This window comes from Kwoniella europaea, chromosome 1 (assembly GCF_036810445.1).
Source record: "Kwoniella europaea PYCC6329 chromosome 1, complete sequence".
Classification (NCBI taxonomy): Eukaryota; Fungi; Basidiomycota; class Tremellomycetes; order Tremellales; family Cryptococcaceae; genus Kwoniella; species Kwoniella europaea.
In genome coordinates this window covers 15525747-15545415 of record NC_089487.1, presented here as the reverse complement: position 1 = coordinate 15545415, position 19669 = coordinate 15525747, and the positions used below count along the sequence as shown (strand labels likewise).

Sequence of the window (19669 nt, the reverse complement as noted above, 5' to 3'; positions counted from 1 at the left end):
CTCCCTGTCCAAAGGGAGATCGACCGTGAACCGGTAATATCCGATGTCACAACATAGCAGCAGTTCTCTTGGTCGTCATATATCCTTCGTCTTTCTGTCATTTCTCTTGTAAGCCCAAGCTCGTTGTGTATAGAGTGTGTGAAGTGCAATCATGGACATTGAACAGTGAGATACCCTCGATCACGATCACTCCGATCATCCTAGCTAATCGTTCTTTGACTATCAACTTCTAATCGGTAGATTCAGAAAAGCAGGTCAGTCCATTTCGTTCCATCTTGTTTCACTCGATGGTCCTGTCCCGTACTGATTGAACTCTGGAATGGTAATAGGCTACGCCGCTATTGATCAGATATGCGATTATTATTCGAACATATCGAACGTACCTGTCAAAGCACAAGTTCAACCTGGTTACCTGATCGATCAATTACCTAGTGAGTGCTTTAACCCCCTAATCTGAGATGGACTGTGTACATAATATAGTGTCAAGGTGCTAAGTATAGTGGTGTTGGTGATGTAGGAGAAGCACCTGAGAATGGACAGGAATTCGATGAGATCCAAAGAGATTTCGGTAAATTGATCTTACCTGGTAAGCCAACTACCATTCTCACTCTCTTTATCTTACAAGAAAGGGAGTGATTGAGCTGATAATAAATATATGGTATGGAAATAGGTATAACACATTGGCAATCACCTTCATTCTTTGCTTATTTCCCTTCAAATTCGACTTTCGAATGTATGATTGCGGATTTACTCTCCTCAAGTGTATCCAATCCAGGATTCAACGTAAGTCAATGGTCTGGTCTGGTTTGCGGGTCTATTCAATCTCTTCTTATGAGATCGCATACGATCATCGTGGCTGTTGCTATCACCGAGGCTGATGGGATCTGTTTGTGTACTACATATATAGTGGATCTGTTCACCCGCGTGTACAGAGTTGGAACAGGTCGTAGTGGAATGGGCAGCTAGGATGTTAGGGCTTTCGAAGGAGTTTTGGGGTTCTTCAGGTATAGGTGGTGGAGTGATTATGGTGAGTAAATCAGACTTCTTACTTGTGTCTTTCTTACGAATGTCGAGATATTTTGAAGAGGAACAGGGGTCCTGCTATGATGAAACGCAGATGTCCGCTTTCGATTGAGTTGATAACTACAACAAAACCGGTTCCTCAATCCTTTCTTGTCGAGGCTGATTCGATTGATATGATATATACAGGGCTCAGCATCCGACTCCGCATTCACAGCAGCCGTAGCCGCACGAGAGAAAGCTCTAAGACGACTATCCCTTGAGGCAGGGGTTCAAGCTGGAGATAATGGACAGATAGAAATTCCTGATGAGATCAGGCAGGAACACGGTCAGAAACTAGTCGTTTATGGTAGTACTCAGACTCATAGCTTGGGTGCAAAGGTATGTCCACCTCTCATCAAAACACTGTTACATCCATTCCTTGATCTCTGTTCGTCTGATATCCACTTGCGATATAGGCTGCCTTGATGCTCGGATTACCATTCCGGGCTATACCTGTATCGATCGAAGATCAATATTCCCTCAGAGGAAAGGATGTAAGAGAGGCTATTGAGAAAGACAAAAAAGCAGGTCTGGTCCCTTTCTTGGTCTGTGAGTGACGTTGACCTACCAAGAGATATCTGGTCTTGTGATGGCTCTCCATATTTGAATGCCCATTACTATGCCACGATTGAAGGCTACTAGCTGACTTACTGCTCGTCAGACGCCACTGTCGGGACCACATCTACTGGAGCTGTCGATAGGATAGCGGAGATTGGTGAAGTCTGTGAGTGCATCAAGTAGGAACAGATAGTATAACAAATACTTGATGACTCGACTGACATTGTCGATGATCCATATCTCAGTGAAAGACTACCCGACTGCTTTCCTTCACGTCGATGCAGCTGTAAGTCAGCCTCAGGAAGAGAGGGAAGACCTCCGCTTTGGCAAGTTACGCTGACTGGAACATTGCATGATCGTATGATCGTAGTGGGCAGGTGTGGCATATGCCTTACCTCAATATCGAGAATCACTAAGATTAAAGGAAGTAAACGAACATGCCGATTCGTTTTGTACGAATTTCCATAAATGGGGTTTAACGACTTTTGACTGTAGTGAGTTAGGTGAAATTCAAAGTACTACCAGTCATATCAAGGGTTGACTGGATTGGTCATGCGAATTTGATTCGTGTAGGTATCTTCTGCGTGAAGAATCGTAAAGATTTGACTCAAGCTTTGGATGTTACTCCAGTGAGTGTCATATCATACTTCAAGGCAGTTGTGACACACACCATACTGAATATCATCTGTCGGTTGTTTGGTTGTGCGTCAGCCCTTCCTTCGAAGTAAAGAAGCAGACGCAGGTACAGTTATAGATTATAGGAACTGGCAACCATCCCTGGGAAGAAGGTTTAGAAGTATCAAATTATGGTTTGTCCTTAGGAGTTTTGGTATTAGTGGATTTCAAAAACATCTCGAGAGGGTGAGTCGGTAGAAAGGAATTCGCTTGGTCAGTCCTCTGCTGATAACCTACCGGATATGGGATGGGATGGGATTGGTCGTAGGGTATCGAACATCGTCAAAAACTTACTGAGATCGTCGAACGATCCAATACATTCGAAATTGTCACAACACCCAATTTGTCTTTATTAGTTTTCCGTCTTCATCCCAAGGATCCCAAGGATCCCAAGGACAACAGGGAAGTGGACGATGACAAGTTGAATTTGTTAAATCAGAAATTGCATCAAAAGTTAGATAGTCGATATGATATCTTCTTAACTCAGACGGTATTACATAGTAAAGAAAGGAATATATTCTGTATAAGGTTGGCTATGGGTGGTGTGAACACTACTTTTGAAGATGTCAAAAGGGCTTGGGAGATTGTCGAGTTGGAAGGTGATAAGGTGCTTCAAGAGGATGATCTGGTTTAGGGATCGATAAAACCATATACGGAATAGAAGGTTAAGTACAATACCAGGTAGAAATGAATGATCACTCCATTAACTGCTCAAAGATCATACTATATTTGAACATGCATATATCATATCATATCTATATACTTATATATACCCAACTCTGACGTCCGATCCAATAATCCTCCTTCTATACCTTTATCACAGCCCAGACAATCCCCATGATCTCCAAAACATACGAACCCAGACCAATCATTCATCCCATTTCCCCCTTTTTATCGATTTCCCATCTTGATCGTCAGGCCTTTCCCGCTACACGCACTAAACACGGCTCAAGCCTTTTCAAGCGAGCGGGTGTGAAGCGCGGAGTCTATGGGTCGGACGATGACGATGAAAGACAGGAAATGAACAAAAAGATGTGATGAAACGAATTAAATTGAGTATGATGGTTCGTATATCCCTTATGATCAATGAAGATGTGTAATGAAAATGATGAAAAGGTAAGTGAGACGATTTCGAATCGATGGACATGATTGAGTGGAGTTAAAAGTAGTCGAATTGTCCATAGAGAGGTTGATCGACAATGATAATCTCGTTTCTTTACCTTTTGACCTTCTAACCGAAAAATAAAGACCATGTATGATATTTTCAATATATGACGTTTTGACGTTGATGTTCGATTGGTGAAAGATACCGATATCGAATATCGTTCTTAAACTGATTTATTTTCGACTTTCTTTCTTTTCGTTTTGTCTACTTCTTCCTTTACTTCACACTACAACTGATTCATTTCCGTTTTCAATGCTATTTCCTACACCAAACCATTCCATTCCCAATGAACTTGTTTGATCCTGTCCATTTCCGTGGCTCTGTTCCCTAGTGTTATTCCTCCCTTCAATATCTTCTATCAAGTTCTTCATCGCTTCATCCCAATTATCCAACTCTGCAACAATCCCGGTTCCACTTAACGAGCCGATTTCATTTTCCCAAGATACGTTTTCGGTTTGTCCATTCCACATGTTATTGGGTACGTGGCCACTGTTGAAGACTGAGTTATCCATCCTCTCTGTTGAGCCAAAGCTATTACCAATCTCGCTACTAAACGGATTCTCTCCTCGGTTATCACTGTACTGTTGTGAGTGTTGATGTTGGTTGAACTGATCGAATGATTCCCCCTCGCCCGCTGCAGGGCCTTGTCTTCCTCCACTCCCTGTGAAGGAGAAGCAGAAGACATGGTCGCCACCTCTGCTGGGTGGCGAGCGACGGGGTTCGATCCGTTCGAAACAACGTTGACGTTCAACGAGTGGCCGTGATTTCCGGATTGGGGTCGAGATGCGATATCGGTAAGAGTGCTTGGGTATAAAGGCGGAGAAAGGGTGGAGTCTAGACCTGCGGTAGTAGGAGGCGGCATAACGACAGGCGCAGAGATGAATGACGCCCAATCGATATTGTTCGATGTGGTGGGTGAGACAATCTCGATAGATGGTTGATCAACATTGCTGTTGACGGTGGGTTTGATATCTTGGGAAGAAGAAGAGGAAGATTGTAATCCAGAGAAGTTGGCGACTGCCACTACCTGTTTGACGAGGTTCTCCAAGAGAGATACACGTTCTCGAAGAGCTGCGTTTTCAGCTTTCAACTGGTTGATCTCGATATTCTCGACCGACATGGGGAGAAGAGATTGTTGTTGAACGATCTCAGGGACTGGTGAAGGTGTATGATTGATAACGGGTTTGACATCTTCTTCCATATCGTTGATATCCAAATCAGCAGGTGGTGGAGCGACGTTTGATAATTTGACTCCAGTGCCGTTGACCAATTCAGTTGGGATACCGAGATCGTTTGCCAGTGAGATGACACTTTGAGCGGGTGATGTTTCTCTAAAAGCTGATGTGGGTGTCGTTGCTGAGGCAGGTGAATCACCTTTCAAAGCTCGATTTTCAGCTTCCAATTCAACGACTCGTCGTTCCAAGGATGCCAAGTGGGCTTTACGTTGATTACGTGACCGTTGGGCTGACTCTCTATTACGGATGGTCTATTGAATGGGAATGGATGGGTTAGCTTGAATTCTATGACTGAATTAGGTTTGAGATGGATTAAACGAGTTGAGTTATCGTCCTGAGTAGGTGAAGGGCTAGGCAGAACAAAGAAAGGATAGACTGATACTGACCCTCGCCTCCTTCCTTGCTATCCTAGCTTTCATCTCATCATCCATATCTCCATTTATCTCTTCACCCTCATCTTCATCGTCATTGTTTTCATCGACAGTCGACGTGGAAGGTCTGGGTTTCTTGGCCTTGTTGCCGCTAGGTGAGGATGACGATGAAGGTGCGGGTCGTTTGGATGATGAGGCTACTGCGTTTGTCATTGTGATCTGTGGAATACGATAGAATGTAAAGGATTGGTTAATGGATGTACAAAAAAAGGGGAATAAACGATGAGGTATATATGTATATGTATGTTTTGTGTCTGTGTATGAAAATGTGGGAATGAACGAACAAGAGTAAGTATGAATGATAAAAAGCTGTACAACGAAAATCAAGTATGAAATGGGTATTGGGTGTATTGGTGGGTGGTAATGAAAGTGAGATGATGGATGCAGTAGAAGGGTGGGGATCGACGTGGAATCCCATCCCCCTTATTATACCGTTGACGTGGAGAGGGACGGGATCAAATTCGAACTGTGCAGAGGTGAACCGGGCTTAAGGGTAAATCGATTCCAAAGGTACCCCCTTTAACACAGAGTACACAGCGATCTTCCCTTTGTCGTTCTTTGTTCGGCCGCAACTGTCATCATCGCCTCTTATTTATTATCCCCTTAATGCTATTCTCGTAATAACTCAATAACTGTGAAAGGTTATTTCAACAGAGTTGGTTATGAATAACAACGACACGACGCGAATTGATCAAAAACACGGTGGTGCGATCACCTCATGCATGATTCTGTATCAGATAGCTTGACTACGGAACGTAATGCAAAAGGTCGAGATCGAGCTGAGCCTCGTATCATTGCATCATACAACGTTGGTCGTCTTTCCCTTTCAACCAACTTTCACAGTATATGTGAATGTGAATCCAAAGGCAATCAATCACTCACAGTCTGAAGCGAACAAGGAGGATCAAGTTGAATAATCACCACAAAGGAATTAAGAGCTTATCTTGCATAGCGATTATCAAAAATCCCCACAGGAATAGATATTCTATCTTTCCAAATTGGTTCACATCTACGTCATTTTCGTTACATCCCATTGACAGTGACTGGGCTATACTGGACAATTAGATAGGTACAATCGCCATAAAGATTTGCACGCTGTCGGGAGGTTGTTCGATCAGCGGATATTTAGATCTTGGCGATCATACTAACTCTTTACAATGGCGTGACATGCATCACTGAGTTTCCCATCCCGATGATCATAGCATCCATCATCTTTCCTAATTTCCTCAGTGTTCAGTGATTCGTCCTCTCACGTTCACATTAGTTGATGACTGACTGGCAGATCATTCCTGCGCCAAGAGAAGGTGATCATCAGAATCGTTAACATAGCATCATGATATTTTATACGGGTTCGCAATGAATTGGACTACGAGTACTCCTATTCTTCCATATACCCATAATATCCATATACAGATATACCTCTACCAGAGTCCACCACATCACAGTATATACAACTATACCAACCCATCCTGTGCTAGTTCGGGTTAATGCATACCCATATAAAACATGGGTTGATAATTACTTCTTTGTTGTATTTGTTGTTTTCTCGCAATGGCAGCCTCTTCAGGTGAAAGCGTATCGAATTCCTTTAACATTTCCTTCAATTTACCCATTCCTACTCCTGCTACGCCAGATAATCTCGATCCTTTAGCTCGGAAAGAGCTATTCCTATTTAATATTGATAATGGCGCAGTCACCGATGAAGACAACGAACTTTCATCATGGATGTTTGCGGTACTGGCAGAAGAAGAAGTCGAAGAAGAAGCTAGATCATCGAGCTGTAGTGATCTTGAGAATTGTGAATAATCCGAACGTTGTTGTAAATACGGTTTCAACAATTTCAATTCGATCCTGCCCAAATGAGATTCAGTCATATATGATTTCAACACGTTCGGTTGAACGATGAATGAATTTCCCAGTTGACGTAACATGTCAAATCGATCGTTGATCGCTTGAATACCGTAGGAGGACATCGCTTCTTGGTATGATGCGAGATCTCTACGATATCATCAAGGAGAATTGAATCAGTCAGGCAATAGATCGTCAACGTATATCATATGACCATGTGCGAACTCACTTGGTCAACATCAATCCTCCAGTAGGGTTAACAGGGAACTTCTTATAATGATCAAGAAGCAGACTAATCACCACAGTCAGCATCAAATTCATCCTGACTAAATGCTAACGAGCTAATGATAACGACCATGCCCCATTCACTCACCTATGAAAAGCAACTCCAACTTCAGTCAAGAAAGCCTCGGCATTCTTCCCGCTCAATCCTTCATTCACGGTATCTTTAATAGTAACCAGGAACTCGCAACATAATTCACATGGTTCGGTATTGGTTCTGGCGAATGATAATTCGTCGTTTTTGGGTTTGTAATCGTTCTTTTTCTGTTTGGTGAGCAGGTATGATAAATGAGATACGATGCCTGATCAAAGAGCAGAACGATCCTAGAACATCAGTATATATCCATCTTTGATGAATAGCGTATTGCGTCGACATCGGGATGTTCAAAGGTGGCTGACTCACCATCCAAAGCTTTCTGTATCACATTGTTAATCTTCCCCTCCATCCTCACTACATTATGTGAATTGATCGTACCCATCTCACGTCTGATCGAGACGGTATTGCCTGCCAAAGGTAAAAGGGCAGTTGAAGTGTATCTCTGCCATAAGTGACAGATTTGATCGGATGGCTTGATGACCGTTAACGGTTGTAAATCAGGTTCAGACCGTGACTCTTGATTTTCCAGTTTCGCAAAGGCACTACAAAGGTCACAACATAGCAGTTCAATCAGCATTGATAGACGAAGTTCAATAACGGTGACTTACGAGTCCAAAGCAGTCTCAATGAAACTTCTACCGATAGCTTCCGAAAGCACTTTCGACAAGGCCAAAGCGTTCTTTCCGCTAGATCATACAGGCAACCAGTCAATACACGCATCAACAAGCCTAGTCGGAATCACGCTTACATATCAGCAGAAGGACTCAATTCGACAGCTCGTCCAACAGCTTCCGCGTGCCATTTAAGCATTCTCTCAGCCATATCAACTGTCAAAACACCATCCGTAGACCATACTTTATCTTCTAAGCCTTTATTTACCAAATCACCTCTCAGTCCATCTTGCCTGTCCCTTCCAACCTCACCAGCAGGTGTCTGCGTTCCGTTAGTGAGCATAGCGGATTTTGTGCCACCTCCTTGGTTCACGCCGAGATGAGCTGCATTAGGTCCAAATGGTTTATGCGCCGCCGGCAGTCCAGAAGGTGTGGAGGTGCCGCCGGTCTTGGAAGTGAATAAGTTGGCATATTTCGATATTGCCGCTGCGGCCGTCTGAGCAGTGGATGAGGAGGTGGCGGCTGAGCTGGAGGTGGCAAGCTGGTTGACAACTTTGTCGAGCAATGAGTTGGGTTTGGCTTTGAGTACAGTTTCCTAAAAAACGGTTCGACGGCATAAGTAAATTTTCAATATGATAACTTCACAATGCTCACATGATATCTTGTGAACCTGCTGAGCAGTCCCGCATAGAGCTCTACCAAATTCTTACTTTCGCTCTCTAGATACCTCGCCCCTTCTAACCAAGGCACAAGCATCTCTTCCAACGCATGGTCCAACATCGTTGCTAATGGGCCGGAAGCCGTTGTAGAAGCCTTTGAAGGTCCTTGCGATGATGAGCCAAGTGTGAGATCGTACGTTTTCAGATCATTGACCAAGGTTGAGCAAGTGGAATGAGTGAGATGGAGGATACGCAGCACAGCAAGGGTTGATATCGTGGCTGCACGAGATAAGAGGGATTCGAGATGTTGTTGGATCTGGAAAGAATATTAGTGCTTTTGGACTATAGAGGTGATCGAGTTGTACTCACAACTTGCGCAAATACTCTTTGCAAGAAAACCTGCAATACCGCACTAGGATTGGGAAATACAGCTTTTACAATTTGGGCCTCTTGGTTGACGGTCACCCTGATCTCTTTGAAGAGAGCATCCATTCCTGGCTCTGTGGTGGGAGGAGGAGCGTCGGGATCTCCAATGGTAGTCCATCTGAACGTGATATGATATGAGTGAGCACTCCCCGTGAGACATTCGTATCGAAGCGATGACTCACAAATCCGTAGGCTTTTCTCGATCCACTGCACTATCATTCTTGACAGCTTCTTCCAATAATCTATCTTTCGAAATGAAGAAATCATGTTGGTTCACGTATATCTGTACACATGATGCACCTCCGTTGAAATCTTGCAAAGTCTTTGCGCAATGCTACACGTTCGTGACAAGTATCGGTATTAGCCATATTACTCATCACAGAATTGTCGTTCGAATGACACAACAAATCCAGAAGGAAAACAGAGTAATTGAAACGTAGGGTCGAACCCCACTCACAGCCATCATCCTCGGATCACCTTTCCTATAACTCCTGTCAAACAACCTCAAAACTTCTTTCTCGAATTTCTCGCAATACCGCTCAATCTCATCTCTCACCCTTTCAGCTTTTTCTTTCTCGCTCCTCCTTTTGCCTATTATCTTGGAGCTTGTAGGTGGAGCATCGGTATTTGCCGTAGTGGGCGTAGCTGAATCACCATTAGGTTCTTTTGGTGTCGCGGTCATAGCTATCTCAGCATCGTTCAATGCTGTCGATGCGTTATCTGCGACATCTTTCGCTACCGCCATTAACCTTCTAAGAATTACTGATAATCGCGTTCTGCCCTCTCTCGACGTGCGGGTAGCGAATAACACTTCCAGAGGGGTAGACGCTGTCCCATCGGGAGAGGTTATCGAAGTTTGATGAGCGAGGGAAAGATAGTATGATAAGAGCAATGAGGTTGATTGGGCGGTTGATCGAGTTTGATGGAGGGTGTCGAGTTGTTCGCCTAACCGTGTGAATTGCGACAATCAGCCCCGGTTGAATGAAGGTAGAGAAGACATAGCCTTGGTGTGGTTTCAGTAACTCACCTATCCGCACAGCGGTACGACCAACATCCGTGATTTTGCTTTCCAAATTCTCGAATGAATTTCCGATTGCCTACACACGAGAACATTAGCAAACATATTCGACGACTCTCAAAAGCAATGTCAACTTACCTCAAATCCACCATCCAGCTCTCTCAATCTCCTTCCATACTCTCTTTCAGCTCTTCGCACATCAGTCTCCATCTTCTTGGTCCTTTCTGCTACTTGTTGTCTCAGAGCCAGCAACGAGTCCAGGGCAGGTGAGAAGGTCTGTAAGAAAGGCGTGGGGTTGAAGGCTGTTCGACATACATTTGTCAGCTCCATCCCAGAGTCCAGAACCTTCAGGCCCAAGACAGAAAGTAAGGCAAGCGGATCTGACAGCCTTTCGATGATGGATGATTGTCCTGAAAGAAGAAGCGATACTCACGTCCTGGATCAGCCTTGGATTCATTGATCAATTTCTCACTCAGATTCGATATGAAGTCCTCTGTACTGTAATTGCTTTCGAATGTCGATAATTGTAATGCACGCTCGATAATAGGATCACGAGGCTTGATCGATCTTACATAGCTCCCACTTCCACTCCCACTCCCACTGGCAGCTGCTGATGATGAGTTTCCATTGCTGGTGTTGTTGTTGTTGTTACTGATGGTAGATATAGCCAAAGAACTGGTGTCCCTCTTAGCGGGTCTTCGAGGGGGTGTCCCTGGTGCAGAACCGGGAGCGGGGGAAGAAGACATATTGTCTCGATCTTAGCCGGCCTGAGACTACTTCCTGCAGATGGAAGATGTTTTATCTGATAGATGAGTAGAATACAAATGGGCTTCATATAACACAGTGCTAAGATACGATTATAGTTGCGACTGTCTACATCAGTCACTCGGGTAATCGTGACGCTCGGTCAATGCAATCCCGCGCAGCGGCAGTCTCCGCCTTTCCACAAACCTTGATTCTCATCGTCGTTTTTTCGCTGCCACACGTCAACAAGTGGTCAAAAAGCTCCTCTTTCAGCTGCAAACGGTCCCACAGATGCCCAAAATGCATAAGGGAGCACAAAAAGGCGTGAATGTCTTCGCGCGGGTTCGAACCGCGGACCTCTTCCGCTCCACTTTGTCACGTGAAAGACACGTGTGAAGGAAAAATCATAACCGCTAGAATACAAAGACATCGAAAGTCGCCAAATATGGGTGCTTGATAATTGCTTTCTCCATGACCACCGATCGGTAGAAGGGCCGTTCGGGCTTGCCCCATGCCTGTATTCTAGCGGTTATGATTTTCCCTTCACAGAGGACAAATACAGAGCCTTCGCTTGCAGTAGAGCCCGAGTGAACCAGAAAGCTGCGTAAAGTGAGGTTCGGTAATGTGCCACATGGCGAGCAACCGGTGGTGACGTTTTTGCGTTGCGTGGTGCCTCAACGCGCTGTGATCGTCTTGACTCTTTCTGTCTCCCTTTCTTCATACTCAATCGTCAGACTAATTCATCCTTAATCAAACCTCTCGCTGAACGTCCACCAAATATAACCTACCGACCGATTCAACTTCAATCACACGCACTCACACTTAAACGATCGTGTATTACCAGCAGAAAGACGGATAAGAATGGGTGCAGCTGAATCTTCAATGTTCAATTCCCTGGAGAAGAACTCCAACTGTGAGTACCTGATATGCTTTACATCACCTTCGACATCCCGTTCCCTCGTAGGAGAAGTGTGGAAGCGAAGCTACACCTTCTACCTCTGCTGCTGCGTTGACCCCTGAGTCATGCTCGTGGGATAACCGCCATACTCTTAAGCTATAGGGCAATGCCCCATTCATTCCGAATCCATGATAGCTAATGCCCATGTCTTCTTGTGTCATACAGTCTCCGGTCCAGAGCTCATGAGGTTGAAGAAACGATTCATGAAGTTAGATAAAGATGGATCAGGTTCGATTGACAAAGACGAATTCCTGCAGATCCCCCAAATAGCAAATAACCCTTTAGCGCATAGAATGATCGCTATCTTTGATGAAGAGTGAGTATGTTCCTTCTTTGACCCTCAACCGTCTGAAATATCATAATTTTTGGGTGTCCATGTATGATGTTGTCTGTGTATGTTGAAGATGAGCTGACTGAACCGCTCTCATGGTGATCAGTGGAAGCGGTACAGTCGATTTCCAAGAGTTTGTAGGTGGTTTAAGTGCGTTCAGTTCAAAAGGTGGCAGGGATGAGAAATTGCGTTGTGAGTGATATTCCATATACTCTGATTTATGTCCTTCTTATACCCTCAACGGTACTCCTTCCCCATCTTCAATGGACTCGCATACGGAAGATTCATACATCTACAACCTTTTGCTGCTACGAGATGACGTTCACTACCTCACTCTGTCTCTGTCTCAATGCAGGGGTAGTATCGCTGACTCTAGAAAATACCACAGTCGCTTTCAAAGTATACGACATGGACCGAGATGGATATATCTCAAATGGTGAATTGTATTTGGTTCTGAAGCAGATGGTGGGAAATAACTTGAAGGTGAGTTTGTCATACCACTTGCAATGTCGTTGTCTGTCAGCGAAATCATCTTTGGCTGATTGGGTATGTGACTCTGTAGGATCAACAATTACAACAAATTGTAGATAAGACAATCATGGAAGCGGATAAAGATGGGTAAGCCCATTTGGATCATATTGTTGACCTATTATTGGTCTGAGGGATCTACTCCCATATGCATTGAGATACAGGCTGACCCCACGCCAATCCAATTTTGTCTATATCAGCGACGGTAAACTGTCTTTCGAGGAATTTACCAATATGGTAGCTAGTACGGACATCGTCAAGTGAGTCCAACCACCTGCTTGATCAATTGTCGTCTTCATATACGCATATCGAGGATAACAATACCTCTGTCCACCTGACTCAATCGCAATGCTAATGGGAATGCTTCTTCAATAGGCAAATGACACTCGAAGACCTATTCTAGAACCTACATATCGCCTTCACTTCCTCTCCACCTGTCTATGAACCCCCGAATCCACCGGTTTCATAAATTATACCCGAAAGTGATATTATCTGTATACAAATGAGAATGAGATGTCACAGCATTGTATCTTAAGACAAATATACCCATGGATCCAGAGCCAAAGTGTATTGAAAGTCTACTGTGCAATATGCTCTCTACATGGCAGGTTGCGGCCGCTTCGCTGCGTCTGTCGACTGATACAGTGGGTTCATAAGGATAAGGAGGACTTCCGCGACATACACATCATTCTGATTCCCACTGTATAACTCGGTATACTAAATCCTCCGGGCTGATTGCTCAACCCCTGCCCTTCTCAGAGGGTTGGAGTATTTTAGGCTCAACAAAACATTTTGCAGAGTGAGACGAGAGCGAGATGACGCATGAGCCTTCCTCTGATGGGACTACAAATATCAACGATCATTCTCTTCCTTCCATTCTCATCATCCAGTTTTGAGTCGTCCTAATCGACACAGCTCAACCAATCCGCTTTCAAGCGTCTTGGCGATCTCAGAGCCGCACAACATCGATGGGAACGACCAGAAACCACTCGAAGTAAGGTAGTAGGTTATGGATTATAAACATTTTCGGAAAAACATCAAATGGCGACATAGCTCAGTTGGGAGAGCGCACGACTGAAGTTCCAGATCTTGATCGGAGATTTCAATCGTGCGGTCCCTGGTTCGATCCCGGGTGGCGCCACGTTTTTTGTGTGTTGGTCTGGTGACTACCAACCTCTTTTTTGTCCATCATCGAATCGGATCATGCATCATCGTACTTACGGGTTTATGGGGTGTGCAGAGGGGATTTGGGAGAACAAGAGATTCATAGACGCCTGAAATATGATATTGAAGAAAATTTGGTGGTGTGAGGTCACTGTGGATCAAAAACGCTATCCCCTTTTTTCTGGATTACTGGGCAATATTCAACTTTTCCATTTCGTTTGATGATCAACACTTGCAGTTTTACGGACTGTTGATCACAATTGTGACATGGAAGGAGCTATGCAATCAATAGCAAGCCGAACATTTCCCAAGATCCTACTAGTGTTCCATGACGCGTCATAAATCTCAAAAGACAAGGATTTGCAAAGATATCATGGAATGACTCAAAGACGTGAGAGCATTTCATTGATCGATACAGGTCAGAGCTGCTTCAGTTTTGATTATAGGACAATGCCATGGCGGAAGGTGGACAAAGTAGAAAGACATTGCTAACGCAATCATCATTCTTGACGATGCTGCTGTTTACCAAATTTGTAGATGATATTGGATGTATCGTTCTGCGCAGAGACCTCACACACATCAATCATTTACTGCTTCAATGACACTCAGACGGCAAATCAATAAAAATGTAAACGCATTCGTGTATATATCCTGTTCTCCTTGTTCTTCTTCTTCTTCCTTACCACAATTTGTATCAACCGCACACCCTGTTCATACCTGATATCTGCTGTTGTATAGACCAACCATCGATCACTAGCATCCTATCGAGCCTAGTATCACAACTTGTAGTGAGTAGTTCTCACCATTCGGAAATCTCACGTCAGCTCTTCCTTCATGAGAAGACTGACTTAGCAAATAATCATGTCTCATCGAATTGGTTCAAACTATAGATCGAAGCTATGGATCATCAAGCTGCTGGAGAGCCGGTCCTCGCCCGTCCTTTGACAAGCAGGATCGTCCCCACCATGGGAAGAGCAAGAGATCAGCAACATCCGGAGAATCCCAGAGGACCCGTCAATAATTCCACTTCGACCGATTCTGACCCTAGAAAAACCTACGATCCATCGCAGCCACAGGATCATCGTTCGTATGTCCGACACTACCCATTCGCTCGGCTTGATCAGCCGACTATCACTACGTTGCCTTCGACTCATCAACATGTCGACCAACATCAGCCGATCCAATTCCACCTTCTGCAACACCTGTTCTCGTCCTCGAGACCCATCAGGACAAGACGAGAAATCGAGCGGATGGTCATGGTGGATAGAATCGAAGCGAGCACCATCCACGGAGTCTTATCGAACATGTATAGAAACCCTCTATCTTCCCCCAGAGAGCGTAGGAAGGTCCGTATCGATTTGAATATCAGTGCGTTAGCTGTGGCGAGGGACGATAAGCGAATACGAGTTCCTGTATTGGGTACAACCATGAACGAAGATGGGGTGAGACACTTAGTTGTCGATGAGGCAAATTCGAATGAACATTACGAATATCTTTTCAGTCATCCACAAGATCCGAAGGATCCAGAGGATGAACATCTGTCTTTCGCTCAGGTGAGTAAACGATGATACCAGTTCAGGCTTCAGTTTAGTAGTTGACAAACCTTGGTAGATCGCGAAGATGGGTGCGATCTTACTTACGAATATCGTTACGATCATTAAACAACCGATGGACGATCACATACGAACACTTCTACGTTCTGTGAGTTTCTACTGCCATTCCTGCTCGACGGAGTTTCAAACACTATAAGCATTGTTTGACGGATATTGACTGTTGGATATAGGTATGGCATGGACTGAACCATTTCGTTCATCTGGTTTTAAACAATCGAATGGTCATGTTTGAAGATGACTTGTTCATGTTCCTACGACAGATCGATCCTACCTTGGCATCTGCCCTGCACCCTTTCCAAGTTGAAGGACCTTTAGATGGGTCTTCGTCCACCCAACTCGGGTCTTCACATCAACATCCGATAGATATCACATCCAGTCCCGATCCAGCTGAACAGAGTGTACTTCCCATCCCTGATCAAGGTCAGCCCGACAATGTTTCTATGTCTGAATCAGATGCTCCTCAGAATGTTATCCCGAAATCAGTACATGATGCCTTACATGTCAATTATCCCAACCACGTAGCTGTACAAGAGGCGTCGTCGAGATTGAGAGGAAGTATGGGAAGAGAAGAAGAAGCTGTTTCCGGCCTTCTCTCATTAGCCGACCCATCGAACGGTCATTCCCGGACTGCGACTCTACCATCAACAACCCCATCTGGTCAAGACATTCGACAAGATGGAAAACCGAATCGATATCGATACTGGAAGATCCACGATGAGCCTTATGCGGTCGAGGTAGCCGATATCCCTTCCTCTACCGAGACTCTAATTAGACAAACTCCCGGGGAGTACAGTCGATATACCAAAACACCCTATCTGACACCGTCTAAAAGATACGCCGATACATATACCGATGAGGTGATTGATGGGGTGACAAAGAGATTAAAGATGATCGGGGCAAGAGAAGGGGTTGAGAGGTGAGGCATGCAGGAGCTTTAATGCTGGGATGACGAAGACACGTATGCTGATGCTACTCACTTCGCACAGCTTGCAATGATCCGGATTCCAATTCCAGTCACCTTCAGAATGAATCTCATGCGAGTAAGGTCTACTTCAATGTCTTGGCTTGTGTTGTAATCTTAGGGTATTCATCGCTCCTTCAGAATCGTCACTTGTCTCTCTGACTCACATTGGTGTTCAACGCGTTGTTGCTTGGCTTGTAACCTGAATTCGAGAGCTTGAGTTCAACGGTATGTTTTGTTCAGGTGAGTGTGGTGCATGCGATATCCTGTTTGATTTCGCATGCATGCAAATAAGCTAATGTCGGTCTTCATGTGGTCGCAGTTCCGTATTCACATCGTATGCATGAACGTGACCTGTCTCGTTCCGTGTGTCGTTGCCCGTGCTTGTGTTGGTTGAAACTTGAAATCCACCTGAATTTGCCTCCACCAGGCAACTCCCATTCTGCAAAGTATCATCTTCGATCGTCTGAATTTGACGTTGGTATCATCTAATCCTCAGACATAAAACATCTACGTTAAGTCAGGATATCGTAAATTTCAATTATCTTACAAGCGCCAGATAAACTGAACGATCTTCTGCCTCCTCAACTCACTCAGAGAGAACAGTGCAATCATCTCCTCCTTTTTCGATGGCAGGTCGTCTAGCTCGGACATTACGATTACACACCTTCCCAGGTCAAGTCCTATTCCTATCTACGGTATCAGTAATAGGTGGATGGGGTATAACTCAATTAGGAGAAGACGAGGATCGCCATCGACCTTTTGCTTCCCGTTCCTCAAGAAACAAAGGATCCTCGATGCAGGGCGATTTGGTAGATGCTATTCAATCTGGATCTGGTATCTCCGGAGGAGGGGGAGGAGGGGGACCTACATTGGCGGATGCGTTGACTGCTGAGAGGGGAGCTAGTCTGTGGTGGAGTTATGCGAGGGATAGTAAATCCATAGTGAGTTAAGAGAGAGAGGATGTTTTGGACGTACAGCTTCAATATCATTTTTTAAGGTACCTATGAGATCGGGAAATTCTGGATTTGTATGAACTGGGTTAATTTTTCGATCTGGTTCAAGGGTGATAAGAGACAGAATGTGGCTGAATGTAATGCTTGAGCTAATGCCGATATCATACAGACTGAAAGATTACAATCGAGGAATCAGAGATCAACAATATTGGTACCCGTGGATAAAGCGATAGTGTCGTTAAAGCAAAAACCGTGAGTAATTTAACTTCCAACGCAGGTTGATCATCCCATCTTCTGTCATGACCAAACATCCCAATGGAGTGTTCGTACACTCATGTAAAATTTGGATATTGACGATATATATTCGTGTAATTTAGTCATCTATATTCTGGATCCTCGTCCACCTCATCCTCATCGATTATGGGATGGGTTACCGGTTCAAACTCGAATTCGCATTCGTATCAGGATAACACGGAAAAATTCCTGAAAGCACATATAATTGAAGTAAGTGATATTCTCCTCACCTAATGTTTTTTAACGGGAACCTTAAGCTATCAGTGTTTTATGAGCTAACAGTGTATTCTCGTTATATCGTAGGGTTCACCTCAGCCTGGTAAACTGCAAACTCTCTTGGATGGATTCTCATTAGAGATCATCCAGAATCCAGATCAGTCATCGACTAAGATTAGTAATTTGAGTGGAAAGGGATGGAAGATACAGCCTGGTGATATTGAAGTTTTAGGTATCAAGGAAGTGAGTAAGATCACGATCCATCGCATACCTTATATTCGTTCACAATCAGGTCGTACTGATCATATGTTTTGTTTGTATAGACGAGTAATGGCAGGATCATATACATTAACAAAGTACTACCTTATTAGCGATTACAAGCGTTTCGAAAAGAAAGGAGAACATGGTAGGGCAGTAATGTACAGCATGTAGGATTACGTTATTATCATGTACAATGTATCATATACAACGAGATTTACACTACAACATATGCAGAAGACAACCCGATGCGAAGATTCTATATAGTGAGGCCCTTTCTAAATGACATCCTCAATAATCATACTCCCCCTGGCCATTCTGTGTCTGTTCTCCATCCTCATTCAGCCGTGAATGTACACTGCTCTCATGTCCCGCTCCTTGATCATGCCCATTAGGCGTCCTGCTCGGCTCTTCGTCATCAAAATACCTATCTTCCTCATCCCGCATCGCTATTGGATCGCCTCCGGGTGGTTCATGGAAATCTATCGAGGTATAGTCTATAGTCTGAGCATCACCGTCAGCTTCTGCTGTATGCTAGTTGAGGATCACTAAGTCTTCAGGGCCACTCACATCCATACCATCTAAGAAGATCTCCAATATTCTCTTCTCAAATAACCTTTCTACCTCTTCTTGATCCTCTTTCACTTCTATTTTATCACTCCGTGCATCCTGTCCTGGTAGACCATTGAGGTCTTCGTTCTCCTCTTCTTCTGAGTCGGAGTCATCAAATTCTTCACCTTGATTGTCCAACCTCCTTTCCATCCTCTTCGCTATCCTGACATTTTCCGATTCCCTCTCTTCTTCCAATACCCTCAAGAATCCACCTAACTTCTTTACCTGCTGATTCTTCTCTCTATCACTATTCGGATCATTCATAAACCCTTCCGAGACCCATTGTTCCTCTTCAATGGCAGACTGTGAATTCTCGTTAATTGCCGAAAAAGGATCTCCACCAAGTCTCTCCCATAATAATGGCCAACGTAATCTCCCCTGGCTCACACTTAGTATACTCGGTTTGGGATTGGACGTGGCATAGAGTAATCTACGATGTTTGATCGTCGGTATGGAAGTGAGTTGCTTGGGGGTGAGAAAGGTGAAATGCTGTAGTAGAGAAGGAGGGAGGTTGGATATGTGTTGAGTCAGGAATGCGATTGGTGGAAGAGGTAAGATGTCTGAGGGGGGTAAGTCGAGGTATGAGAGAATCGATTGGACTTGGTCTGGTGAGAGGGGGTATTGTGACATGATGGGTATATCGAGTGGTGATTTGAGTGAAGTGGACGAGTAGAGAGGTAAACTACGTTACTCATCATCATCTTTGATCCACTTTGATCGTGAACCTGTATAGTGGAGGGAAGAGTGCTCTGCAGTGACGGGATCAAATCAATACCCATAGGATTTCTCACGTGACGTCAAATGATTATTTTTTTTGGTAATCCTTGTTATATGGGTGGCCAATCCAAAAAACCATTAAAAATTCATAGATGGGGGACCCTGAACGTGTTAGTTGAAGAAACCTCCATTCTTCTGTCTTCTCTCTATTCTTTCTTTCATTCAACCTGTAATTGAAAAGAGTGTCATA

At 44.2% G+C, this 19669-nt stretch overlaps 7 protein-coding genes and 1 non-coding gene across 8 annotated transcripts; 5 read left to right on the top strand and 3 right to left on the bottom strand.

Moving 5' to 3' along the window:
• Positions 1-151: 151 nt before the first annotated feature.
• Positions 152-2929, top strand: V865_005925 (uncharacterized protein; the record flags this gene model as incomplete). The annotated part of the gene is made up of 14 exons (XM_066229689.1): positions 152-165; positions 241-254; positions 330-431; positions 518-586; positions 671-783; positions 908-1027; positions 1210-1401; positions 1479-1611; positions 1724-1786; positions 1866-1906; positions 1991-2114; positions 2194-2249; positions 2332-2481; positions 2564-2929. The coding sequence occupies 14 exons, from the start codon at positions 152-154 to the stop codon at positions 2927-2929; spliced, it is 1557 nt and encodes a 518-aa protein (XP_066085786.1).
• A 946-nt stretch (positions 2930-3875) lies between these two features.
• Positions 3876-5279, bottom strand: V865_005924 (uncharacterized protein; the record flags this gene model as incomplete). Its single annotated transcript, XM_066229688.1, has 2 exons — positions 3876-4946; positions 5082-5279. 2 exons carry the CDS (start codon positions 5277-5279, stop codon positions 3876-3878), a joined length of 1269 nt encoding a protein of 422 aa, XP_066085785.1.
• A 1331-nt stretch (positions 5280-6610) lies between these two features.
• V865_005923 (uncharacterized protein) lies at positions 6611-10813 on the bottom strand (the record flags this gene model as incomplete). The annotated part of the gene is made up of 13 exons (XM_066229687.1): positions 6611-7124; positions 7204-7266; positions 7348-7558; positions 7660-7895; positions 7962-8039; positions 8102-8559; positions 8619-8939; positions 8993-9167; positions 9232-9383; positions 9507-9994; positions 10077-10146; positions 10206-10369; positions 10501-10813. 13 exons carry the CDS (start codon positions 10811-10813, stop codon positions 6611-6613), a joined length of 3243 nt encoding a protein of 1080 aa, XP_066085784.1.
• An 859-nt stretch (positions 10814-11672) lies between these two features.
• Positions 11673-13031, top strand: V865_005922 (calcineurin subunit B; the record flags this gene model as incomplete). The annotated part of the gene is made up of 7 exons (XM_066229686.1): positions 11673-11724; positions 11935-12085; positions 12207-12292; positions 12489-12583; positions 12663-12718; positions 12829-12888; positions 13004-13031. 7 exons carry the CDS (start codon positions 11673-11675, stop codon positions 13029-13031), a joined length of 528 nt encoding a protein of 175 aa, XP_066085783.1.
• Positions 13032-13671: 640 nt separating this feature from the next.
• V865_005921 lies at positions 13672-13769 on the top strand. Its single transcript has one exon. It is a non-coding gene; the product is annotated as a tRNA-Phe (tRNA).
• A 988-nt stretch (positions 13770-14757) lies between these two features.
• V865_005920 (uncharacterized protein) lies at positions 14758-16325 on the top strand (the record flags this gene model as incomplete). Its single annotated transcript, XM_066229685.1, has 3 exons — positions 14758-15345; positions 15404-15493; positions 15576-16325. The coding sequence occupies 3 exons, from the start codon at positions 14758-14760 to the stop codon at positions 16323-16325; spliced, it is 1428 nt and encodes a 475-aa protein (XP_066085782.1).
• Positions 16326-16995: 670 nt separating this feature from the next.
• V865_005919 (uncharacterized protein) lies at positions 16996-18203 on the top strand (the record flags this gene model as incomplete). Its single annotated transcript, XM_066229684.1, has 5 exons — positions 16996-17310; positions 17492-17574; positions 17700-17826; positions 17920-18075; positions 18156-18203. 5 exons carry the CDS (start codon positions 16996-16998, stop codon positions 18201-18203), a joined length of 729 nt encoding a protein of 242 aa, XP_066085781.1.
• Positions 18204-18381: 178 nt separating this feature from the next.
• On the bottom strand, positions 18382-19332 carry V865_005918 (uncharacterized protein; the record flags this gene model as incomplete). Its single annotated transcript, XM_066229683.1, has 2 exons — positions 18382-18594; positions 18661-19332. The coding sequence occupies 2 exons, from the start codon at positions 19330-19332 to the stop codon at positions 18382-18384; spliced, it is 885 nt and encodes a 294-aa protein (XP_066085780.1).
• Positions 19333-19669: the final 337 nt, after the last annotated feature.